Here is a 25,125-nt window from a genome sequence, read left to right on the forward strand (position 1 = left end):
TCGCTTTAGGGAGAACGGTAGGCTTGACTTGTCTCATGGCTGTCAGGTCTGTGGTCATGTAGCTGAAGTGTTAAAAGAGGGGACGCTGGGTATGCCTTGCAGATGGAGGAGGTCAGGAGCATTGGCAGCCTCCCGTGTCTGGAGCACGTGGCTCTGCTGAACAACCCTCTGAGCATCATCCCAGACTACCGGACCAAGGTGCTGGCTCAGTTTGGAGAGCGGGCATCCGAGGTAAGCTGCTCGGGCACCAGGTGGGTCAAGGCATTGTCCACTGATGTTGGCAAGTCGGCTGCCTCCCTGGGAGAAGGCTTCCTCACTCCTTTCCTACAGGGGGCCACTGGCTGCTATGATTCCCCAGTAGGCTTCCCTTATATCTGTCAGAGCTTCAGGCTGGGGGGTGCACCGCATAAACCAACAAACACAGCCTGAGGTGTGGAGGGACTGTCTGCAACCTGTTAAAGAGTAATGTTTATTAAAGGCAGGGGTCAGGAATAAGACACTTAATCACATTTCCTGGACAGTGCCTGGCCATTTATTCTGACTACCGACTTGAAGGGTTTGCCCACCTTGGCCAGTGTCACCCAACCCAGTATCTGCCACCTGCAGCATGGCCATCCACCACTCACCAACGTAATAGGTCCTCCTCTGTTCACTCGTCTCCTCAGCCTTGAGCAGGCCCTCCCCTACTCACCCCAAATCCCAGGCCAGAAGGTAACTGGAAGTCTGTTTGTATCTTCCCCCACCACCACCCTCCATCTCTTTTCAGCCGCAAGTGCCCCTTTCTTCACACTGTCACCAGGGCAACAGTCACAGAATGTCACCTCCTATTCCTCTCCCCAACTCCCAGGCCATCGAGACCTTCCCTCATTTGACTGCACTGCTGCCCCCACTGCCACCCTCAATGCCTCCTGGCCCATAGCTCCCGCCCTGTGTTTGCAGGTGGGGTGTTTGCCTTCCTGCCTGCTTCCTATACCTTTGCCCTCCTGGTTCCCCAGCCCAGAAGACCCTTCTCTTGCTCTTTGCAGATCTGAGTTCCACCATAATTGGAGGTTTAGTTCAAGGCACCATCTTCCCCCACACCCCTCCACCTGAGAGGCCTTCTCAGTGGACCTTGCAGTCCTGCCTTCCCTTCTTAGAGAGGGACTCCCAGAGACAGGCAAGACAGTGTGGGACCTCCCCAGGCCTCTCCAAGGAGCCCCCAGGTCATTTCTGTGGGTGGTGAGCCTGCCTCCCAGCAGGCTGAGCCTCCATGGTGTCCTATATCCTGAGGGGCCTGGCCCACACCTTGGCAGGACCCCACCATTCTGCTTCCTGTGTGCTTGCCAGCCCCTACACTGATAGCCATTTTCTGGTCACTGTAGGTCTGTCTGGACAACACAGTGACCACAGAGAAGGAGTTGGACACAGTGGAAGTGCTAAAAGCGATTCAGAAAGCCAAGGAGGTCAAGTCCAAACTAAGCAACACTGAGAAGAAGGTGAGTCTTTGCGTGGGAGGTGGGAGGACAGGCATTAAGGAGCCAGCCCAGGGAGGAGCTGGCTTGTGGAGAGCTGGGCCTGGAGGGACCCATGGAGTCCTGGCTGCACCCCTTCTAGGCTGCATGATGTTGGGCAGGTCACGCCCTTTTCTTCTCAAATGTGAGATGGGGCTGATGATAGGACCTGCCACGGGGGCTTGCTAAGGGTTAATGGAGATCTCCTTGCCCGGCACTGAGGTTTCTGAGCTTCTCACATCTCCAGCTCTGTTGAGTTTGGTTCTGCATCTTCCTCTTCTCTCCCGGTCTGACTCAAGCACTCCTCCTCAGGTCAGTGAGGATTCCAGGCTCTCTGCTGCCACCTGCATCAGACCCAGTGGCTCCCCTCCCACGGTGGCTCCCACCTCAGCCTCCCTGCCCCAGCCTATTCTCTCCAACCAAGGTAATCGAGTGTGTATGTTTCTGCCTAGCAGAGCCCCACATGCCCTGCCTGGGGCCCTGGCTGGGCTGGGGTTGGGGAGAGATGCCAGCACCCATTCCCTATAGGGTTCAGGTACAGGGAGGGCACGTTGCTGTCTACACACCAGCTGCTCAGGGTGGCACATGGCCTGGGTGCCTGGCTTGATTTCTGTCATTTGCTTAGCAAGGACTTCCAATTGCTCTGACACCCATATCTAGTTCCTCTAGGGTACCGTGGGGTGTGTTCTGTAAATAGGCTCAGGGTTGCTGGCCCATAAGGACCCCACTCCCTTGCAGGCAGTGTGGCCAGGCTGGCTTCTTGTTAATGGGAAGCCAGGCTTTGTTACTTCCCAAGGTTGGGAGCCCCGATCCCTGTATGGGGAGCTTGCCTCATCACGGTGGCCCTCATGGTATGACCCAGTCCCCCACACCTTGTTGGTGGGGCTGAGATGGGCTGTCCATGGACCCATGGAAGACAAATCCCCTTCACCCACCCATTGTCTTAGCGTTTTCAAAGGGCTTTCACCTCTGAACCCAGGCATCCTCGGAGATGAGTGAGTGAAGCAGGTCCCATGAGTGACTGCTGGCCCGGCCCCCACGGAAGAGGGGAGGGTGTGCCGTCCCAAGTGGAGCCGAGGCTCGGGACACACAGGAAAGAACGCCGCCCGCCCGGGCTCCTGGAGATGGAGAACTTGGTGTGAGGTCTTGGGAAAACAGTTTGACCCTATGTTTCAAGAGCCAGAAAAACATTCCTTCCCCTGGACCTGATAACCCCACTGGTGGGGATTTTATCTTAGCAGAAGATAAGGGGCAGGGGGAGGTGCAATGCTCACTGCAGTACTACTTATGCTAGCAAAACATGGGATGTGACAAACATTAACGTGTGTGATTAAGGGGTGGTCTGAAGTACGTTGCAGCTGCTGCATCCAAGAGAGGAAGGCTGGCTGAGAAGGGAGGAGCACGGGGTTGAGGCAGAGAGCCTGCCACAGGACAGCACCCCAGGGTTCCAACCGTGAGGCAGGAATGAGACTTCCTGAGGACAGACAGTGGCATTAGTGCTGGAGTAGTCATCCGATTGCATTTGTAACACTCTTGACCGAGAAAACTCAGTTTTATTCTTTTACATTAAAGGGGAGGGGGTTTGTGTCACTGTGAAGACACTTCCCTGACCCTGTCTGCTGCTGCAGGACCAGAGCCCTTCGGGGACCCAGCAGCCCCACGCTGCCTGTCACAGCACTTGGGGGCCTGCAGGGGAACAGCATGATGAGGCTCGGGACAGGGAGGCATGGCTGGTCCCAGAGGCCAGGGACCCGCCGGTTCTCAGTCAGCGTTTGTTAGTCAAGGGGCGAGTGAGTATGTAAGTGGACCAGCCAGCCGCAGGCAGCACATGAGGCATCCGGCCCCGAGGCTGCAGCTGCACCAGCCAGACTCAGGCCTCAGCCTCGCTTCCTCACTGTCCCTGCTCCTGGGGACATGACACAGAGTGGCTCACTGTAGTCTTCCCCTTTCCCATTCCTGGACATTTAGACGTTGTCTCCAGATTTGCACCTCTTATGAATAAAGCTGCACTGGATGTCTCTGTGTGCACATCTCTTTCCTTTTTGTGAGAAACAACGAAGGTTGGGCCCCCATCTAAGCATTCTCATGTCTCCTGTCCTGTCCTCTGAGTGGCCCTTTCTGACCACTTGTTTGTACAGACCCCAGTCCAGGAAGGAAGCAGAAAGACTGTCCCTGTCCACATTTCCTCAGCTCCAAACAGGGCTTGGGTGGGGGGGCCAGTTAGTGACAGGAAAATGTTGCTCTTTCTCACTAATGTGGAGGAATCCACAGATGTTTGTGTTCAGCCCTATGCTACTGAATCTTGCTTGGATGGACAAGGATTTCTCCCTGGGGGGAGCAGCTTTGTTCCCAGCCTGATTCTGTAGGAGTAAACAAACTTGTGAATAAACTGGGCCTATGGGGGCCTGCCTGGAGGAAGCGCTGTCCAGTAAACACTAGGCCTCTGGTCAGCTCAGGAGCTGTTAGCCAGCTTGTTGGAACCATGGAGGGTTGTGGCCACAGGGGGTGATGTGTGAAATGCCAGAGTTGATTCTCCAGCTAGGTCTAGGGGCTGAGAGGAGGCTCTAGAGAAGTGGTGAGGAGCAAGCGCCTAGGCTAGGTCACCCGAGTTTGCATCCCAGCTTCCCTGACCTTGTTCCCTCAGGCACCTTGTAGCCTCCGGAAGCTCTTTTTCCTCTACCCTACTTCATCGATTCTAAGATGCACATACTTCCCACCTTGTGACCTCTCTGAAATTGAGATGCATCTTTCAGTCAGTGGCATCCCGTAGTCACTCTCAGCCAGCTGCTATTCGTGATGAAGTTGTGTGAAAGCCTTCCATGGATACCTGCTAAGACCAAGATGGCACCACGTCTATGCATCTTAGATTTGATGAACTGTGGTAAATAACAGCGGTGGGGGCGGCTGCGCATGAACTATTGCTAGGGAAGTGCTTAGTGCTGCTCCTGGTCCATTGGAAGTAAGGGCTTCCTGCCTGCATCCTAATTGGAGAGTTTCAAGATGACCACGACAGGGCCCCTGAAGAACTTGAGGCTTCTTGTGAAGTTGACCTATGTGCCCGAGGGAGAGTGGGCAGAACGATTTGGCACATTTGTGGAAGGGAGAGAGGTCGAGAGGGCTTTGTAGAGGTAGTATGCCAGGTGAATCTTTTTATTTATTTATTTTTTTGTCTTTTTGTCTTTCCTAGGGCCACACCCTTGGCATATGGAGGTTCCCAAGCTAGGGGTCTAATCAGAGCTGTAGCTGCCAGCCTACACCACAGCCGCAGCAACGTGGGATCCGACCCGCGTCTGCAATCTATACCACAGCTCACAGCAACTCTGGATCCTTAACCCACTGAGCAAGGCCAGGGATCAAACCCACAACCTCATGGGTCCTAGTCGGATTCGTTAACCACTGAGCCACAACAGGAACTCCTATGCAAGGTCAATCTCAAGGGATAGTAGGATTGGAGCATGGGAGGGCAGGGGAGTGGATTCCAGGAGAGAACAGCATGTGTCCCGCCTAGCTGTGTGCCTGCCGCCCTTCCTAGTGCGCATGACCCCAGCCGCTTTGCCCTCAGGGCTGTCTGGGCTTGAGCCACCTGCCCGCCCAGCCCCTGGGCTGTGTGAGTTGTCCCGTCCCGGGGCAGCAGCTGAGCTCAACAAGGGTCTGTGACCTCTGGGGCTCTGAGTCATTTTATTGGGCTTCGATGACTGGTGGTAAAGCGAGGCTGTGGAGGCAAAGCCCTGGGCTACTCCTGATATCTGCAAAATGGAGTTGAAGCCCAGCATTCATCCAGCTGACTGCATTCAGGAGAAAGTTTTAAAAAAGGCTTTAGCCTCAACCATTCTAGAAAATGAGTGAAGTAATGGCCCCAGAGGAGCTATATTCGTAAAACAGCCTCAAGAAGCTTTAAAAATGTCGCGTGTTTCAGGGGTACATGAATCAGAATGTGCTGTCCAGGGGAGGGCCGGTGGAGTGTGTCCTTTGAGAAGCTGGGCATGGGTCATCCTCGCCAGCCCTGGAGAAAACCAGAGCCTCCGAGAAGGCCCAGCCTTCCGAGGCGTCTGGTGCCCCTGTGACTCTGAAACTCTGCAGGCATGTCAGGGGTTTGGGGGTGGGCCTTCAACCATTTCCCCAGGAAGAGGCTCTCAGAGTGAACATGTTTAAGGCTCTTGGACATATTGCCAAACTGCTCTCTGTAGGGCAGGGTTGCTCACACCCCAGTGCTTGCCTCTGCCGGGTTAGGCCACACAGTCTGACCTTTAGCAGAGTAGGAGGCAAAACTTGGCCCTTCCTTGATGGCTCAGGAGGTTGAGCTTGTATTGTGTGTTATGTCCATTGGCCATTCTTTGGTGGAATGTTTGTTCATTCTTTGCAGTCTCCAAATGGGATTTCTCCCCCCCATACCTTGGGGATCTCTAAAGAGTGTTTTTATAGATTAAAAGTCAAACATTGCAAGGATTTTTTTCTTATTTCATCTGATTTTGATTTATCTTAGGTTTCTTATTTTACTTAGAAGTGTTTTTGTTTTCCTTTTTTTTCTTTTTCTTTTTTTTTTTTTTTTTTTTTTTTTTGCTTCTTAGGGCCATACTTGCGGCATATGGAAGTTCCCAGGCTAGGGGTTGAATCAGAGCTGCAGCTGCCAGCCTGCACCACAGCCACAGCAATGCCAGATCAGAGCCACATCTGAGACCTACACCACAGCTCATGGCAACCCCGGATCCTTAACCAGCTGAGCAAGGCCAGGGTCAAACCCGAGTCCTCATGGATACTAGGCAGGTTCGTTTCTGCTGAGCCACAATAGGAACTCTGCGAGGTTTATTTTTTCTGTAGTTATGCTTTAGTTTCTTCCTTTGGATTTAGACTCAGAAAGTCCCTTTTTACCCTAAGACGAGATAAGCAGTCATTTGTTCTTCTACTTATTTTAAGATTTCAGGTTTAACTTTTTCTTCTGTAATCCATGTGGCTGGGTTTGGGGGTCTGACTAGCCCCCAGCCATGCCAGTAGCCCAAGGTCCCAGCCCCAATTGTTGAATGGCTGCTTTCCCTGCCCTGCCTGCCCCACCCGCCTGCCCCCGTCTTCCAGGAATCATGTTCGTGCAAGAGGAGGCCCTGGCCAGCAGCCTCTCATCCACAGACAGTCTGACTCCCGAGGACCGGCCCATTGCCCGGGGCTGCTCCGATTCCTTGGAGTCCATCCCTGCGGGACAGGTAACATCCTCTCCTGCCTCTGGGGGTTGGTTACCTCTGCAGCCACCTCTTCTGCCGGAGGCTTTCTGGAAGTAGGAGGTTGCCTGGGTGGAGTTGTGGCAGATGCAACCAGTGCTTGGTGTGCCCTGCTTTGTGGTTAAGCATCTTTGCTCAGTTATCATCTGTCTCTCCATCTTTTTCTCTGGGCTGATGGGAGTAGGCAGTTTCCTCTCACTGGGCCTTGGGAGGCAAAGCTAGATGACCTTTAGTGCAAGTGAACAGACTCCTTGGGGAAAGCAGTTCAAAAGGCCTTGTCGCGGGGGAGCTTGTTTGGGTTCCAAACCCATCAGGAGTTTCTGTCCTGCTGCCTGGCACTCCAGGGCCATTTTGCCCATTCTTGCACGTCTACCTGGTAGTCTGGAACACGACGTGACTCTGGGACCTCCTCTCTGGCTGCTGCTGAGGGTCCCTGAGCTGCTTTCTGTGTCTTGGGAAGAGAGGAAGGTGGCATGATGTGTGGTGTGAGGGGCTCATTTGCTGTGTGCGCAGGGAGTGTGCTTCGTACCTGGGCCTCCCCAGCCCTGTCTCTGTTCATCAACACAGTGTCATGGCCATATGGCATCAGGACAGTGGGCAGAGTCCTCCCTCTGTCTCGGGACTTCACAGCACTCTCCCTTCCCTTCCTCAGGTCACAGTAGGAAGCTCTCAAGCCCCAGGTCTTCCCCACTGTCCAGAGACCACTGGGGTGGGGGGCTTGCCAGGCACTGTACAGAGTGTGTCCTGCTCTGCTCGCTGTGTCCTCTCCTGCCCAGTTAGTAACTTGGTAGATGGTCCATGTGGATTCCCTGGGATGCCAGACCCAGAGGCACAGGCTGAACTGCAGAGGGGTGAAAGGCTCTGGCCCAGGGGCCGGGAGTGTAGACAGACCCAGGTGGATCAGCCCTGCTGTGCGCTAGCAGGATGTCTGGGTGAGTCTCTCTGCCTCTTCAGGCTCCAGAATCCACCCCAGGGTGGAATGTGGGGATGATGCGGAGCCTCCCGCAGGGCCATGAGGGAGGGTGGGACACCTGGCTCAGGGCCTGGCACCCCATTTATGCCAGAGAATGACTGAGTTTCCTTCTCTCACAGGCACTTTGCGATGAGATAAGGGATGTGCCGGGGGCTGTTGGTGGTGCAAGGTAAGGAAGAGGCTGTGGCGGAAGGCATGCTGGGCCTTCTGCACACACTCATCTGTTGGCTAGTGGTAACAAAGATTTTGGTAAAAATCAGTTCCACGGAGGTTCTCCAGAACTATTTCTTCCTTTAAATAAACAAACGCAGATGAAATGGGCTCTGGTCTGTTTCCAAGGTCTAATCCCTAAACTTTGCCTTGACAATACATATTATCCTATACTAGGAATCAGCAGACCAAGACCATTTTGATGCACTACCTATTTTGTATAGCCTGTGAGCTAAAAAGATTGTTCCATTTTTAAAGAGGGGGGGCACGGAGGAGTTGATATGGGTAGAGTGACCCTTAAAGTCTCAAGTGTTTACTCTGATCTAGCACAGAAGAGGTTCCCCGCCTCATTCTCCATACCCTTTTTCACAAGGACAGTAGTGGCTAATGGGAGCTTGAATTTAGATGTGAAAGTCCTTAAGACCCCCCCACCCCCAGCCCACTCCCCACACTCCCCACCCCTCTTACTCGTGAAGGCCCCTGGGCGCCCCTGAAGGGAATTGGCAAATGAATCCAGGCTTTTGAATACTCACTGCCTTTGGGGCTTCTGGCCAGCATTTGAGGACTGAGAATTCCTTGTGACATGGATAGGATTGCTCTGGCTGCCTGCGATCTGAGCCCTGGGAGTGTGGTGGCCCCAGCTTTCCAGCACCTTTGCTCCCCAGCAGGGTACTTGTGCTAGAAGCAGGCTTGGCTGTTTGGGAGGCTTGGGAGACCCATGGGTTGGTTCTTTGGAGCCAGGGAACAACAGCAGGATCCCAGTGTGGGAGTTGGGGGTGTCCTAGCCCAGCATGTCACTGACCTGGCCGCTCCCTGCACAGCCCGGAGCACTCAGAGCCAGAGGTCCAGGTGGTGCCCGGTTCCGGCCAGATCATCTTCCTGCCCTTCACCTGCATTGGCTACACTGCTACCAACCAGGACTTCATCCAGCGCCTGAGCACGCTCATCCGGCAAGCCATTGAGCGGCAGCTGCCTGCTTGGATCGAGGCTGCCAACCAGCGAGAGGAGGGCCGAGGCGAGCAGGGCGAGGAGGAGGAAGAAGAGGAGGAGGAGGATGTTGCCGAGAATCGCTACTTCGAAATGGGGCCCCCGGACGTGGAGGAAGAGGAGGAGGGTGGGCCAGGAGAGGAGGAGGAGGAAGAGGAGGAAGAGGAGGAGGAGGAGGGCGAGGAGGGCGAGGAGGAGAGGCTGGCTCTGGAGTGGGCCCTGGGCGCAGATGAGGACTTCCTGCTGGAGCACATCCGCATCCTCAAGGTGCTCTGGTGCTTCCTGATCCATGTGCAGGGCAGTATCCGCCAGTTCGCCGCCTGCCTCGTGCTCACAGACTTTGGCATTGCGGTCTTCGAGATCCCGCACCAGGAGTCCAGGGGCAGCAGCCAGCACATCCTCTCCTCCCTGCGCTTTGTGTTCTGCTTCCCGCATGGCGACCTCACCGAGTTCGGCTTCCTCATGCCGGAGCTGTGCCTGGTGCTCAAGGTGCGGCACAGTGAGAACACGCTCTTCATCATTTCAGATGCCACCAACCTGCACGAGTTCCACGCTGACCTGCGCTCGTGTTTCGCACCACAACACATGGCCATGCTGTGCAGCCCCGTGCTCTATGGCAGCCACACCAGCCTGCAGGAGTTCCTGCGCCAGCTGCTCACCTTCTACAAAGTGGCGGGTGGCTGCCAGGAGCGCAGCCAAGGCTGCTTCCCCGTCTACCTGGTCTACAGTGACAAGCGCATGGTGCAGACAGCTGCCGGGGACTACTCGGGCAACATCGAGTGGGCAAGCTGCACGCTCTGCTCAGCCGTGCGGCGCTCCTGCTGTGCCCCCTCTGAGGCGGTCAAGTCCGCCGCCATCCCCTACTGGTTGCTGCTCACACCCCAGCACCTCAACGTCATCAAGGCTGACTTCAACCCAATGCCCAACCGCGGCACCCACAACTGTCGCAACCGCAACAGCTTCAAGCTCAGCCGTGTGCCGCTCTCCACCGTGCTGCTGGACCCCACACGCAGCTGCACACAGCCACGGGGCGCCTTCGCTGATGGCCACGTGCTCGAGCTGCTGGTGGGCTACCGCTTTGTCACTGCCATCTTTGTGCTGCCCCACGAGAAGTTCCATTTCCTGCGAATCTACAACCAGCTGCGAGCCTCACTGCAGGACCTGAAGACCGTGGTCATCGCCAAGACCCCTGCGACCGGGGGCAGGCCTCAGAGCCCCCTCGCGGATGGCCAGCCCACAGAGGGCAGGGCCAGGTGAGACCAAGCACAGGCTCTTGGGGGCCATGGGGCAGGAGGCTGGTGTATGCACCATGTCTGAGACCACTCACCCAAGCAGATTTCTTGCATCTTCTCCTCAGCTCCTGACCCTGCTCGGTGTTGCCCTTACCTCCCTCAGGCTGGATGATGGGCTGTTGCTTGTCTCCCCAGGCTTCAGGAGAGGCCCAGGAAAGCTGTGTTTCCACAAAGCTGAGCTGGCCCAGTTCTGTGCCACTTAGAGCCCTGTGTGGCTGGGTGCCCAGGTTCCTGCTCCCACTTTGCCTGACCCTTTACACTGAGCCTAAGCACGACCTCTAGTATCACCCACACCCCTCCTCCTGGGCTTGGAATCCCATAGCTGGCTCTGCAGGCTGGGGGGCTACTTCAGGCACCACTAGCCTCTGATCCTAGCTCCAAGCCTTACCCTTTGGTGAGCCACACGCCCCCTCTCAGGAAGACCTGGGGTGCTCAGGGGCCCTCTGTGTGTGTAATTTTATGAGTTCCCTCCAAAGGAACCTGTTGGCTGAGAGCAGCAAGGTCTGAGTGTGTGACCAAGTGGTTCCTTCTTGCAGAGCTCCCTTTCTTCTGAGGGGAGACTGAGGTGCAGGGAGGGAGCAATTAATAGCCCTGTCCTGTTCTTGCTCGCACTTCTCTCCTTACCCTGCCTCTCCCCCTGCCACCTGAGCGTGGCTTCCCTCAGGGCCACCTGGGGTTGAAGTATAGTGGCCTATGGGGGGCCATGGTCACACCCAGAGTTTACTTCTGCCTGGGGCTCAAGGAGGACCCTTGAGGATGCCCCTTTCTCTTAGCACTGCCACCAGCTTGACATATGCTGGGGCTTCCCCACCTGGGCAAGAAAGCCCTTCATTTATCAGCTTTCCTGCCCCATAAGACACAGTCTTCTGTTCTGGTGGACAGAGGACAGTGGAGACTCTCTCCTCACCCTAGCATCTTACAGGGCCTGCCAGCCTTCTCCCTCAACCCAGCCCCTCAGCTGTTGCTCCCAGATCTGGCTGTTGTTCCAGCCTCTTCCTGGCTGAACCAGGGGCCCTTCTTATGCCTAGCACAAGTGCCATGCCCTCCGTAGAGAACCCTGATGCCTCCAGGTGCTATGCCAGAGGTGGCCTTGCAGGGCCCTCTCCACATCTCCCAACTTCTATGAAGAGGCTTTGTCTCAGGTTCCCTGCCACCCCAAGCCTGGATGGACCCTGCCCACAGTGGGGGCTGCATGCATCTTTGCTCCAGGACAGCAGGAGGAGTGCTCAGAAGGCTTGGGGGTTTGGACCCAGTGCAAGATCAGGAGCCCAGGGATCTCTTTCAACAGCCAGAGTGTCCAGTTGAGAGGACAACATCTAAGACTCTCCACTAACATGAGCCTGGGCACATGGGAGTGTAGCTGATTGCAGGGAGCCCCCAACCTTCATGAGGGTTCCTTTGGAGCATTGTTTCATCCGTGTTTGGAACAGACCAGGGAAATGCTATGTGGCCACCTGCAGTGGGGTGAGATCGTGGGCCACCTGAGGAGGCTCCCAAAGCAAACTGAGAAGCAATTAGAGTTTTTTTTTTTTGTTGTTTTGTTTTGTTTTTGTCTTTTTTTGTCTTTTTTTTTTTTTTGTCTTTTGTTGTTGTTGTTGCTATTTCTTGGGCCGCTCCTGCGGCATATGGAGGTTCCCAGGCTAGGGGTTGAATCGGAGCTGTAGCCACCGGCCTACGCCAGAGCCACAGCAACGCGGGAGCCACAGCAACGCGGGATTCAAGCCGCGTCTGCAACCTACACCACAGCTCACGGCAACGCCGGATCGTTAACCCACGGAGCAAGGGCAGGGACCGAACCCGCAACCTCATGGTTCCTAGTCGGATTCGTTAACCACTGCGCCGCGACGGGAACTCCCCGCAATTAGAGTTTTTGCTTCTCACCTCTGTGGGTCTCCAGGTTCCAACCCTGGGGACCTTGGTCTGTGTTCTGGCCTCTGAAATGGCATTTCTGACACCTTTACCACCACCTCAAAATGATTTTTTTTTGGTCTTTTTTTGCCATGACGGAAACTCCTCAAAATGATTTTTGAGTCCATGGGTCGGACGTGTCTATCTCAGCCCTGCCCCATGTTGCCATCTCCATCTCAGGAGAAAGGGCCCAGGCATTTTCCCTCTGCTCTTTGCTCTTCCCATAAGGAACCAAGGTGAGATTCCCAGATGACCCCAGAGGTGATGTGTAGTGTATCCGTTCCCTTTACACTCTGAGGTGACACATGGGATGGGAACCTCCAATTGGAGCCTTTGTGTTAATCTGGTATTTCTTGGGGGATTGGGAGATGCAGCGATGACCAGCATCTCCAGGAGGCCCTGGAAGAAGTTCCAGTCCCAGCTCTGGCCCCAGCAGAGGCCCCAGGCCTGGCAAAGATCCCAGCTCCAGCGGAGGCCTCAGAGCCAGCTTTGGTCCTGCCAGAGGCCCCCACAGAGGCTTCCGCCTCAGAGGAGACCCCAGCAGAGGCCTCAGCAGGGGCCTCAGTCCCGGCCCCAGCAGAGGGCACGGCACAAGCTGAGGCCCCTGCCCAGTACCCAAGTGAACGCCTGATCCAGTCCATGTCGGAGGAGAATCAGATTCCCTCGCACCTGCCTGCCTGCCCGTCCCTCCAGCACATTGCCAGCCTGCAGGGGAGTGCCGTCGTCGAGTTCTTCCACAACAGCATTGCTGAGGTAGGGCCCAGCACGCATCTCACTGGCTGGTGTGTGTGTGGAGGAAGGTGGCATGGTTGTCCTGGGGCCGCGGCAGGCTTGCCTCGAGGCCAGCCCCAGATTCCCAGACCTCTCTGTGCTGGCTTTGCAGCCAGCTTCAGCTATTGACAGCTTGGAGGACCTGAGTAGGGAGAACTTGGGCTGCCCTCCCCTGGCCAGTTGTCCCCTGCATCACTGTCACCCTCTGCTCCATTCCTAGCCTCAGGCCTGAGGCAGACCCCACAGCACACCCGTCTCCCACCCCTCACCTCCTCTTTGCTGACAAGTTTATAAATACATCAAGATGCAGTGGAGGTCCCATGTCTCCCCATCCAAGGCTGTGGGCTCTTCCCTGGGACGGATAGGTTCCTGGGTGGTGGGGCTGGCAGAGAAGGGGGCCCTGGCCACCCTGCTCTCCTGCAGGCCCTGACCGACCTCATCTGTGTCTAGGTGGAAAATGAGGAGCTGCGACACCTCCTGTGGTCATCAGTGGTGTTCTACCAGACCCCGGGGCTGGAGGTGACAGCCTGCGTGCTGCTCTCCACAAAGGCTGTGTACTTTGTGCTGCATGACGGCCTCCGCCGCTACTTTTCTGAGCCGCTGCAGGGTAGGCACCAGGGCCTGAGCAGACAGACGGGGCTCTGAGGGGACAGTGATTTGACTGCACAGGCTGAGAATCTCTTTTCTGGGGAAGGGGGTATGTGACGGCACTTTTCTCAAGCTCTTGTGAGGGAAGTGAGGCCAGGTATGAACACACCCAGCCAGGGTCTGGTATGTGCCCAGGAACTAGCCACATTGAGGAGGGGCTAGGCAGCCTCTGCCCCCGGGGCCTCAGTGAGAGCTCTAACCAGTGGCCTGTCTTAGGGATCCCGGTGACTCCAGCACACGAGGTCTTCTGTGCATAGAAATGGTGGTGGCTCCATGCCATGCCTCAGGCCAATCAGGGGGGACCCAGTCCTGCTCAAGACAGCTGTTCACCCAGCACAACCACATTCAGTCCCTTTCTCTCCATCACAGATTTCTGGCATCAGAAAAACACCGACTACAACAACAGTCCATTCCACATCTCCCAGTGCTTTGTTTTAAAACTCAGCGACCTGCAGACAGTCAACGTTGGGCTTTTCGACCAGTATTTCCGGCTGACTGGTGAGTGACTGCTGTGCTTTGTCCTGTCTTGGGTGAAGGCCAGTGTCTCCAATGGGCTTCCATCGTCCTATATGGGTGCATTATCGCAGGCAGAGTTATCTCTTTGCTCACAAGCCAGTTCACCGGAGTGGGAGGAAGCAGCTTCAGGAACTGCTGAGAGTGCAGAACTCACCCCCCAGGACTCGGAGCGGGGGGCCGGGGGCAGAGGCAGTGAAGTGCTGGGCAGGCAGGGCAGAGTGGGCCCTGGGCTTATGGGCAGGATGTTTCTGACTCATACTTCCTGAAGAGAGAAAGCTAAGCTCTTTCCCTGATGCCTCTGTATCCCCTTCCAGAGAAATGTCACAACCCTTCCGGCTTGAGAAATGGCCATCTCCCCAGACCCCATGCTACTTTCCCACATGGGCCCTCCTGGCCCTTGCTCTGTGGTCCACAGGTCCAGGCTGATCTGCTAGAGACTAGAGGTGGCTCCAGGGGCAGGGACGGGGGCTGGGGGAGCAGCAGCCTGCAGCCGTGACTGGCCTTTCTTCCACAGGTTCCTCCCCGGCGCAGGTGGTTACATGCTTGACACGGGACAGCTACCTGACACACTGCTTCCTCCAGCACGTCATGGCTGTGCTGTCCCTGCTAGAACGCACACCCTCTCCTGAGCCTGTCGACAAAGACTTCTACTCTGAGTTTGGAAACAAGACCACAGGTACCCCCACCCAGCTTGGGTCTCCTGGCCAACCCTGAGAGCAGTAGCAGGCCCCAGAGCAACCCCTCTGTGCCCCGGCCCCATGTCTGCTTCTGTCTCTCCTCTTTGTCTCTTTTCATGCTAAGTCACTAGGGTTTTCCGTGAACTTTCCCATGCCACCAAATCCACAGCCATCCAGTGGGTGCTTCTCAGTGTCCACTCCACTCTGGTCTCAGCTGCTGGCCTGCGGGTCTCTGCCTAAGTATGGGGGATTGGAGCCCTCTCTCCTGCTTCTGACAGACACTCAGCTCTTGCTGCTGCCTCTGGGTGGCTTGGGGCCACTGGTGCTCCCAGCCTCACCACAGGCCAGTTCCAGGCTCCAGCCCCACTGGCATCTCTCTGCAGGAAAGGTGGAGAACTACGAGCTGATCCACTCGAGCCGCGTCAAGTTCACCTACCCCAGCGAGGAGGAGATCGGGGACCTGACGTTCACTGTGGCCCAGAAGATGGCTGACCCAGAGAAGGCACCGGGCCTCAGCATCCTGCTGTACGTGCAAGCTTTCCAGGTGGGCATGCCACTACCTGGGCGCTGTAGGGGCCTGCTGCGCCCCAAGACGTTGCTGCTCACCAGCGCCGAGATCTTCCTTCTGGATGAGGACTTCGTCCACTACCCGCTGCCCGAGTTCGCCAAGGAGCCTCCACAGAGGGACCGGTACCGACTGGATGATGGCCGCCGCGTCCGGGACCTGGACCGCGTGCTCATGGGCTACCAGACATACCCGCAGGCCCTCACCCTGGTCTTTGATGATGTTCAGGGCCACGACCTCATGGGCAGCGTCACCCTGGACCACTTTGGGGAGGAGCCAGGGGGCCCAGCCAGAGCTGGCCAGGGCCGCGAGGTCCAGTGGCAAGTGTTCATCCCTAGTGCTGAGAGCCGCGAGAAGCTCATCTCACTGTTAGCCCGCCAGTGGGAGGCTCTGTGCGGCCGGGAGCTGCCCGTGGAACTCACCGGCTAGCTCACCATGTCTGGCCTGGTGTCCACTCAGGGCGGGAAAGGAGGCTTTCTTTGTTCTTTTAAAAATGTTTTCTTCTCTCTTGGTACCTTCATTTGACTGTCCTCCCAGAGAATGTGAACTGTGTGTTCAATTGGTTCTGTCTTGAGAGTGAAAGTGCCGGCCCCTCCAGGGTCTCCGGGTACCATCAGCTTCCCGTGGATCTGCCTGTCCCTGGTGCCACATGGCCGGGCACACCAGTGTCGTATCTTCTGTCGTGGGACTGTTGTTAACGTTGCACCGTGGTTCTGGTTTACTCTTTTACACGTCCTTTCCTGAGATGTGAAGTCCAGTCTTGTTACTGTTGTTGTCATTGTGGGCACCTGCTGCTGATTATGAAGCTGGCCGCACAGTGCACATTGAAAGCTCCTGCCCTGTGCAGTTTTCCAAAGGGGAAGCCTCTCCGGGACCAGACAAGTGGGAATGAGAGCCCTGTGGGGCAGGAGTCCCCCAGGCCTTGAGGCTGAGAGGGCTGGGGGCAGGGGACCTACAGCTGCCAGCCCCAAGTGTGATTCCTGTTGCCTATTTTCTCTATTCCATAAAGCCAAGTTTGACACAGTCTGGCTCTTTTATTTCAAAGGCCACTGGGGTCCCAGCAGGGCACTGGGCAGGGCGTGGTGAGAGAGAGGGTGCCATCAAGAAGGTGAGATATTGCAGGAAGAGAAGGAGGGAGGAGGGGATGAAGGAAAGTACGTGGCTCTCCCAGGGCCAGATGCGGAATCGGTGTCACTGGAACCTGGGACAGGGAAAGGGCCATGCTGGGCCAGGGCTAAACCCGGAGCCTCAGGGCAAACAAGGGGCATGAAGCTCCTCAGGCATACCTGGCACACTGGCTGCTGCCCTGCCACCTTCACACCTGGGCCTGCTGTGAGGCTTAAGCCTGGAGCCTGGGATAGCTTACTCTGTGAGGTCTAGGGGCCTCACCAGGATGGCCTGCAGGGGGAAAAGCCTACAGGGAGGTGGCCCCAGGGCTGGAGTGTGGGGAGGAGTGCCCTGTGCTGTCCGTGTCTGGGTTCCTTGTCCTGAGAGATTGTTGTCTCAGGGAGCCCAGCTAAGGTAGGATGTAGGATTTCTTTAGGAGCCAGCCTCTGTGCCCCATCCTTCCTCAACCCGTTCCTGCCCTCCACAGCAGGGCTTCTGAGGCTCACTTGCCTCTCTTTCATCCTGGCCCAGTCAGGAGCCTTGGGCCCTAAGGCTGCAGGGCCATTTGGGCCAGGCAATATTAAGGGGATGGGAAGTGGCTAGCTAACCCAGATCCCAGGCCTGCCTCTCCTCAGTTTGCCCTTGGTGGCAGCAGAAAGGGAATCCTGGCCTGGAGGAAAGCTTGGGGCGGGGGGTACCACCAAGAGAAGGGTCTCCCCATCCACACACCCCCAGCCAGCTCTCAAAGACCAGCTCCATGCCCCTCAGCTGGTGGGGGAGGGGACAGTGATAAGCCTGCCCCCAATCAGGCCTTTATCAAAGGCCTGTACAAATGGCCATCTCCCTGTTTCCATCTCAGTCATGTCATTGACAAATGCAGATTTATAGACCAGAGTCGAGGTCCACTGCACATAGGCCTCACCTATTAGACGGACTCCTGCTCCCAGGCCCTCCAGCCCCCAGCATATAATAGCCGACCCCAGCCTAGAGGGGTCATGAGGACAGGACCTAATGGGGAGAGTTTGTGCAGTGTAGTCAGGGGCGGGGTGCCCTGCAGGCAGCAGAACTGGGATTGGAGTTTAACTCTGGTTAAGCAATCTTAGAAGAATTCCCTAGTTCCCTCTGAGCCTCCGTTTCCCCATTGGTAACAGAATAATAAAAGTAACTCCCTTCATTCATCCATCCCACAAATCTGTGTGAACCAGCCAATCACTGTCCCTGCTCTCCCTTAGCTGACATTCCAGCGGGAGACAGAAAATAAACTAAACCAGTGCCGGCTGGTGGCCAGTGCTACGAGAAGGCGAAGGCTGGAGAACTTTAACCTGGACCTTGTGGTGAGTCCTATGAGGATCTGGAGCAAAAGCACCTAGGGAGCTCACTCTGTGGTTAGGGAGTAGGAAGGCCCGTGTGGTGGAGCAGAGTGGGGGTGGGGGAGCAGGCAATGAGGGCAGAGGGGCCAGCCTGGCACAGAGTGGGGTCCAGAGTGCAGGGGGAAGCCTCAGGACAGAGTGGAGAATGAGTTGGGGCAGATGGGCAGCAGGGGAACACAATGGGGATGGGCATCCGGCGGCAGTGAAGGCCGAGCAGGGCAGGGGAGAGAAGGAGTAGTCTGATGGGTGTCTACTTGGCACAGAGGCTAGCAGGGATTCAGAGGCCTCTGAGAGCCCTCAGCAGCTGGAAAGGTGGAAGCAGACACACTTGATTCTGGGGCCCCCTCCCCCCACCAACCCTCAGAACCTACCCCCACCCTCACCCCAGAGCCTCTGAATGAAACACCCTGGGCTTTCAGGTGCTTGAGGTGGGGAGTTGTTTGCAAATACACTGGAACGTTCTTCACAACCTCTGATATCCCGCAGGCTTGTGGATAATGATGGGCTCGGAGGCTGTGATGCCAGGAGGAAGGTCCCGGGCCAGGAAGCTCCAAGCAGGGCCCAGGCATCCATGTGGGGGTCAGTGGCCAGCACCTTCCCTTCAGCCTGCAGCCTGCTGATATGCAGGAGGAAATCCTGGTGGGTTCCTGTCGGGGGGAGCTGGCGGGGCCTCCTGACTGCTTTTAAAGCGCCTGCCCACTCCGCCCCGCCTGCCCACACTGTTCCTGCTTCCTCAAGCTCATTCCTCACACTGGCCACCCTGACTCTGTCCTACACAGCAAGCCAGCCAGCCACCACCAATCATGGCCGGGCCCCGGAGCCGCCTCCTGCTCGGCTTCCTGGCCCTCTTCCTGGCAGTATCCAGCTTCATCATGGGGCAGAAGGTGAGTGTGAGCTTGTCGCAGGCGGCTGTGGTATCCAGGACCTCCTGGCCAGTGGTGGGAGCAGGGAGGGAGCATGTCCAGATCAGATGCGGGGCTGGGGACACAGATGGTTCTTGTCTGACCTCCTCTGAGCTGGACAGAGGGCTGGGCTCTTGTGCCCACCTCCTCAGGCTGAGGTCTGTGTCTCGCCACTTGGGGTGGCAAGGATGTGTCAGCCTGCCCTCCTCTGTGTCCGGCTAGCCAGCCAGGTGATATGGGGGCAGCCATCCCAGAGCTCCCCAGCCCAAGGACAGGGTAAGGTACAGAGCCAGGTCCATCTCCCTGCCCACACTGCAGTCCAGGTCACCCTGGCTGGAGATAGGAGATGTGGTCACCCCAGCCCTCACAGGACTGACAAATCAAGAGGCTCATGTGGACACTGGGTGGGCATGCTACATGTGTGTGTGCATGTGTGCCTGTGTCCTGCCCCAAGGGTGCCCAGAGGAGGCAGGGGTCCACTCACCCCCAGGCCCTCTGGGCAAACAAGAGCCAGCAATAATGCCCTCGAGCCCAAGAGCTGCTATTTACCAAGCGCACAGCTGGGCACACCTGACATTATCCCCTGAAATCATTCTGGCCCCTGAGAATGGGGCCCTATTGTTCTCTGCCTGAAGAAGCCAAGGCCCAAGGATGATAGGGGCAAGTCGTTTCCACTCTGGAGCCACGCTCTGGACCACTGTCTGCAGTTCCCCATTGGCCACAAGGGAGGCCTGGACAGGGTCTGGGTGTGCGGCTCTCAGGTCCATGTAAGCCAGCCCCCTCCAGTCTGCCTGGATCTGCCTGCAGATCCACCCAGGTCCCACAGTAGGGTCACTGTCCCAACTGGAGTTTCTGGAGGAGCCTCCCATCCAAGGTTTGGACTCACTATCACCAGGCTGGGTCCTGCCTCCACCTGAAGGATCCTCTCCTTTAAGGCCAAGTTCATCTGATACTCTGGGCAGCTGCTACTGTCCCCACATTGCTGGTGGTGGACTGAGGTCCAGAGAAGGAAAGGACTTGCCCAGGATCCCACTACCAGGCAGAACAAACACAGGGACTCAGGCCGTGTGCCACCATTGGGTGCTGTCTCATCCTCCTTATGGTCCCTCAGGGAAGGGGCAGGGACAAGGCCCTTACCAGAATTTCAGGGCCAGGTCAGGGTTGGGGACGGGCAGCTCTGAGGCTGAAAAAGTGGCAGTGATGGTGGAATAGCCGAAGGCTTCAGGCTGTGCTAAGCCCTGCAGGTGGTTTCTGCTCCCTCCCTGCCTCAGTTTTGTCATAGGTACAATGCAAGGGAATTTCGAAGGCCACCTCCTCATGTTCTGGTCAGGGATTTGTTGTTGTTGGAGACCTTTGGCTCTGACCACCTAAGTCTGCATTCTGGGGCTGGGACTCATCCAGCCTGGGCCAGAGAAGAGGGTCCCAGGTCCCTGTCAGGGACACAGCAACACCAGGCTCCCCTCACAACCCCTCAGTCCCTCAGCACTCCCAGCACCTTGTGTCAGGTGAGACCCACTGGAAACATTAGGAAACTAAGGCTCTGAGGGAAGGGGATGACTGCTGGGTCCCACAGCCAGTGAAGAGCAGGACCCATACACAGGACATTTCAGGGAGTATAAGCAGGGAAGGCTTCCTGGAGGAGGGGTACTTAACACCTGTCCATTCAACAGTCTTTCACCAGGCACCTCCTCTGCTAGGTGTGAGCTGCTGCTTATGGAGCCTGTGGTCTCAAGCTGAGGTTTGAAGGGAGAGGGGCATTGATCCAGGGCAAGGGGAAGTAGTTTGGGGGTCCCTTCCTCTCTGAGGAAGTATGGGTTCTGGACCCCAGCTTGGGAGAATTTCTTCCACCTTCTCACAACAGGTTTAACATTTTGTGCCTCGTCAACTTCCCCAGCAGTGTCTCTGTGGGGAGCTGGTGTTGTAAAGTCAATTCTGAATTAGGGCAGGGAGTGGGCAGCAACCCCCTGGCTCAGACAGTTCCCAAGGTGCCTTAGGGAAAGTGGAGATCTGATTCAGCCCTTGGTCGGGATCCAGGCTTAATCCACCCAGTGGGACTAGCTGTGAGGTTGTGGGCTGGGCCTGGTGCTCTTAGGCCACCAGGCAAAGGGGCCTGAGTGCCCACTTCCAGGGAGGTCCCCAGAGAGGAATACAATTTGGCCACTCATTGTGCAGCCGTCTTGTGCACTTTGCAGGTGCAGCACCTTGTGAACGTCCACCCCACCACAGGGCACAAGGCTACAACTTCCTCCCATGCCCTTAACTCACCCACGACTTGATGGAACTCCCCGACTCTGCCCAAGAGTGAGGACAGGGCTCTCTCACTGCCTCGAGCCCTTATCCAAGTCTGACCAATATTCCTCTGAGAGCTGGTCCCCGGGCCACTAGTGATGGCACTGGCAGCTCTGGCTGGCTGGCCAGGTGGTCCTCAGGGGAGCCGGCTGAAGCTTTGCTCTAAGCCAGCAGCTGCCTGGCCCTGGAGTTACCCAACTTCCTAGTCACTCCCTGGCTCAGCTGTGGGGCCACAGCGCATAGCCTCACAGCTCAGCCCGAAGCTGCCCACAGCAACTTCCCTCTTTGCAGACCACAAAGGCATGAGCGGAAAAGCCCAAATCACAGTAATGGAGAGAGACCCTGGGGCCCACATGCCAAAATAAAGTGTCGAGGCGTTATTTCTCCTTTTCTCTTGCCGTGAGAGTCGTACATCTGTGGCTGGGTTCTAGGAAAGAGATGTTCTGAGTTCACCTCCCTTGGAGCAGAGTGTGCTCAGCATTTTTTAAATGAGAGCTTGTCAGCTTTTCCGGGCTGTGCCGCAAGCCCACAAAACCTCTCATCAAAAGGCACTTTCCTGTGGCCTTTTCTCCCACTGACAACCAGGAATTTAGCTTCTGTCCCCTTCAGGGTCAGTGCTATAGCTTATTGGGACTTTGCTGCCATAATGGTAGCCTCAGTGATGGTGGGCTTGGTGGAGCTGTGACAGGCCAGCCAGTGGGACAGAAGGCCCAGGGCTTTCTTGGCTCTCAGGTCACCATCTCTCCCCCTGCCCTACCCCTGTTTTCCGAGTCCTAGGGCCTCTCTGATTTCAGCACCCCTCACTGGCCTTACCACCAGCCCCTCTCCAGCCTCTCCTCAGCTGTCTTTGCCCCGTCGCACACGGCCGTTTTCTCCTTCCAACTTCCTGGCCTTTGCCTCTCCTGTCCCCTCTGGTGGGAGCACTGCCCCTGCCCAATTCTCATGCATCCTTTTGGTCCCAACTCAATTGTCACCCCCCCGCAGGAAGCCCCCTGAAACATCTCAGCCCCCTCACAGCCAGTACTGCCCATCCAGTGATTGGCAGTGGACCCATGGGTTCTGGCTGGCATGTGGGACTGTGGGCCAGGCCTGGACAAGGGCTCAGAGAATGTGACTGCTTGGCCTAAACTCATGCCCGCTTGTGCAGGCCAGCCTTGGGGTCTTGGGCCTGGTGTCTGGGTTTCTGACCATGGGGCAGCAGAGAGGGCCCTGGGCCGGCCGAGGGGATCATTTGGCAGTGAGATGGGGATATGCTCGGAGCAGAGAGCCAGCCCCATGGTACGTGGCCAAAGTCCACATCTTGCTTGTTCCCAAGGATGGAGGATGGCCTTGCCATGTTCTCCCAAACAGTGTCAGCCTGTCACTTGGTGTGGATTTTTAAATGAAAAGTGAGCATGAGCACTAGGTTGAGTCTAGGTTCAAGTTCCTGGGTGGCTGTGGACAAGGGCCACCCACCCGGGATTCAGTTGGGCTGGGGAGGAACAGAAGGGCCAGATTCTCTTCCCATCAGAAGGCAGACACTCTAACACTTCCAGGCAGGTGGTGGCCTGGGCACAGGTACGTGGCTGTGGACATAGGGCCACGCTGTGGCAAGGATGGCCTATGAGAGGCAAGTTCCCCCCGTCCTCACTGTATCCTGCTGAGCAGGCAGGAAACCAAGGCGGGGAGAGGGGTGCTAGGCCTCGCTGCATCAAGAGAGTCAGGACTCTGCAAGGAGCACAGGCCCCTCACTCCAAACCCTACATGTGGCCAGGTGAGGTCCCGACGCTGTGATGTGAAGACCAAGTTGGTCACGCGTATACCCTGCACCCCGTGCCCTGCCATCAAGAAGCGGGTGTGTCCCTCGGGCTGGCTTCGGGAGTTCCCAGAGAAGATCTCACAGGACTGCCGGTGGGGACCCACCCCATCCTTGTGGCTTCCAGGGGCATCTTGTGGGGTGGAAGGCAGCTAGGAGAGCCTGGCGGGCCTGGGGAGTGGGGCAGGGAGTCTCATCCTCATCTCGGCTGGCCCCTCCCATGGGAGAGACAGGCAGGGAGGAAGGAGCAGAAGGGTGCGGGGCAAAGGGTGTTCATTGGGTGTCTGCTGTGGACCAGGCAGAGAGGAGGGAGGGGAGAGTAAGAGCCCGGGAACCCAGTGTGGGGAGACCACGGGGCATGGGGCAGAGGACAGCCCCTCCTATCACCCTGCCTGTCTTCTGTCCCCAGATACGAGGTGCAGCTGGGGGACTCTTTGTTGTCCATGAGCGGCTGTAGCCTGGAGTGCTGGAAGGACGTGGTTCAGAAGGCCTGCTGCCCTGGCTACTGGGGGTCCCAGTGCTATGGTACAGGGGAGGGTCCCACAGGCCACCTGTGTTCCCCTTCAACTGGCACAGCTTGGCCACCTGGCTCTGGCTACCCCCAGGGGAGGGACCAAGTTGGTGGGGGGAGGGCCCTGCCCAGAGCTACTGGGGTCAGGTGAATTGAGAGTTCTTGGGGCAGAGCTGAGTTCTGGGGGTATCCACAGAGTGCCCTGGGGGTGCTGAGACCCCGTGCCACGGCCATGGGACTTGCCTGGACGGCATAGACAGGAATGGGACCTGCGTGTGCCAGGTAAGGGCCCAGCAGGGCCGGGGTGGGAGGCCGTGGAGGGGCTGCACTGACTTGGTGCGTCCCTCTGCCAGGAAAACTTCAGTGGCTCAGCCTGTCAGGAGTGTAGAGACCCCAACCGGTTCGGGCCTGACTGCCAGTTGGGTGAGCACCAGTGGGGCAGGAGGGAGCAGCCAGCACCCACCTAGGGACCAGCAGGGACACAGTCCCTATAACCAGCCCCTCCCAGACTCCCTTCCAGCCACTCAGCCTACACTTCCCCTCTAGGGACACACCTCCAGCCCTTGCACATGCCAACCTTGGGGGCCTCCCTGGACTCCTAGGCCAGGCCAGATGCCTCCCCTTGGGTCCCCCCACCCCTGTGGTCCTACATCACAGCTCTGTGTTCTTGAGGTTGTGCCTGCTGGAACTACATTCTGGGGATGCAGAGGGCCGGGACTCAATGTCCCCATGTGCCTCTGGGTGAGGCTAGGTTCCCACCTCTCCCTGCTTGTCCCTCCCAGTGTGCAGCTGTGTGCATGGCGTGTGCCGCAATGGGCCGCTCGGGGATGGCAGCTGCCTGTGCTTTGCTGGATACACTGGACCCCGCTGTGACCAAGGTGAGCAGCTGCTGGGGTAGCAGGTCTTTGCAGTGGCCAGGGCAGGAGAGGCTGGCTGGATGGATGGAACCCAAGCCTCAGCATGGCCTCTGCTTGCAGCTTAATTTCTTTCAAAGTATGATAGGCACATAGCTGCTCGTCAGGAAGATGACTCTGGAACCTTTGCTGGCCAGAGACACACAGCAAATTGGGCAGGGCATCTTCACTCCTGCGTTCCTCCCCAACCTGGGACTTGGAGCTGCCTCATTACTCTCCCTTCTCTATTCAGAGCTGCCCGTCTGCCAAGCCCTGAACTGTCCCCAGAACTCCCAGTGCTCTGCTGCGGCCCCCACCTGCCGCTGCCTGCCTGGCTACACCCAGCAGGGCAGCAAATGTGAAGGTATGTCTATGACCTAGAGGCCAGAGCCCAGCTCAGGAGGAGCAGGTGCTGGGAGGACATCTTTTTAAGCCAGCAAAACAGTGAGAGCTTACTATTTATAGGCAGGGAGAACTGCCCCAGAGGGTGGGGATAGGGCCTGTCCCCAAGGTCTAGATCATCTTGCTCACCCCATTTTTGGCCTCCTGGTTGGAGGCTGTGGAGAAGATGGGGCTGCTGGGCACCCGGCTCACTGGGGCTCTCTCTGCCCTGACAGCCCTTGACCCTTGCCGGTCATCGCCCTGCTCTACCGTTGCCCAGTGCTCTGTGAGCCCCAGGGGGCAGGCAGAGTGTCGCTGCCCTGAGAACTACTATGGGGATGGAACAGTGTGTCTGCCCCAGGACCCATGCATCACCAACAATGGTGGCTGCCCCAGCAACTCCACCCTATGCCTGTACTGGAGGCCAGGCCAGGTGAGCTGGGGCCCTGGGCTGGGCCTGCCCCACAGTTCACCCCTAGGCAAGTCATGGGCCTCCCAGGAGTTCAGCTGCCTCATTTGTAAAATGGGAAGTGGATGACAGACCTCTTCTGGGAGGGCGGATGTGGGGGCCCAGGAGAGCTCTGTGGATGTGGCAGATGCCGTGATTCTCATGGATGTGCTGCCACCCTC

The 25,125-nt window shown here is 57.1% G+C and overlaps 2 protein-coding genes across 12 annotated transcripts in view; both read left to right on the forward strand.

Annotated features, from left to right (window-relative positions):
• NISCH (nischarin) overlaps positions 1-16,270 on the forward strand; it is a 34,519-nt gene extending 18,249 nt beyond the window's left edge. For 4 of the 6 annotated variants that reach the window (XM_021068899.1, XM_005669635.3, XM_021068898.1 and 1 more), the window contains 11 exons: positions 103-231; positions 1,362-1,475; positions 1,803-1,914; positions 6,561-6,685; positions 7,793-7,842; positions 8,705-10,123; positions 12,439-12,823; positions 13,292-13,448; positions 13,859-13,987; positions 14,520-14,681; positions 15,066-16,270. In XM_021068899.1, coding sequence (XP_020924558.1) covers positions 103-231; positions 1,362-1,475; positions 1,803-1,914; positions 6,561-6,685; positions 7,793-7,842; positions 8,705-10,123; positions 12,439-12,823; positions 13,292-13,448; positions 13,859-13,987; positions 14,520-14,681; positions 15,066-15,676 — 3,393 coding nt within the window. In that variant the 3' untranslated portion in view covers positions 15,677-16,270. Of the gene's footprint in view, positions 1-102; positions 232-1,361; positions 1,476-1,802; positions 1,915-2,469; positions 3,515-6,560; positions 6,686-7,792; positions 7,843-8,704; positions 10,124-12,438; positions 12,824-13,291; positions 13,449-13,858; positions 13,988-14,519; positions 14,682-15,065 lie in introns of those variants that run through there. The other 2 variants (XM_001925354.5, XM_005669637.3) reach the window with 2 other exon arrangements.
• Positions 16,412-25,125, forward strand: part of STAB1 (stabilin 1) — a 28,924-nt gene continuing 20,210 nt past the window's right edge. Inside the window, exons 1-10 of one of the 6 annotated variants that reach the window (XM_021068890.1) lie at positions 16,979-17,688; positions 18,211-18,363; positions 18,504-18,608; positions 22,669-22,805; positions 23,120-23,235; positions 23,418-23,503; positions 23,575-23,644; positions 24,004-24,099; positions 24,368-24,478; positions 24,732-24,928. In XM_021068890.1, the coding sequence (XP_020924549.1) occupies positions 18,346-18,363; positions 18,504-18,608; positions 22,669-22,805; positions 23,120-23,235; positions 23,418-23,503; positions 23,575-23,644; positions 24,004-24,099; positions 24,368-24,478; positions 24,732-24,928 (936 nt within the window). In that variant the 5' untranslated portion in view covers positions 16,979-17,688; positions 18,211-18,345. Of the gene's footprint in view, positions 17,689-18,210; positions 18,364-18,420; positions 18,609-22,668; positions 22,806-23,119; positions 23,236-23,417; positions 23,504-23,574; positions 23,645-24,003; positions 24,100-24,367; positions 24,479-24,731; positions 24,929-25,125 lie in introns of those variants that run through there. The other 5 variants (XM_021068891.1, XM_021068893.1, XM_021068894.1 and 2 more) reach the window with 5 other exon arrangements.

This window comes from Sus scrofa, chromosome 13 (assembly GCF_000003025.6).
Source record: "Sus scrofa isolate TJ Tabasco breed Duroc chromosome 13, Sscrofa11.1, whole genome shotgun sequence".
Taxonomy (NCBI): Eukaryota; Metazoa; Chordata; class Mammalia; order Artiodactyla; family Suidae; genus Sus; species Sus scrofa.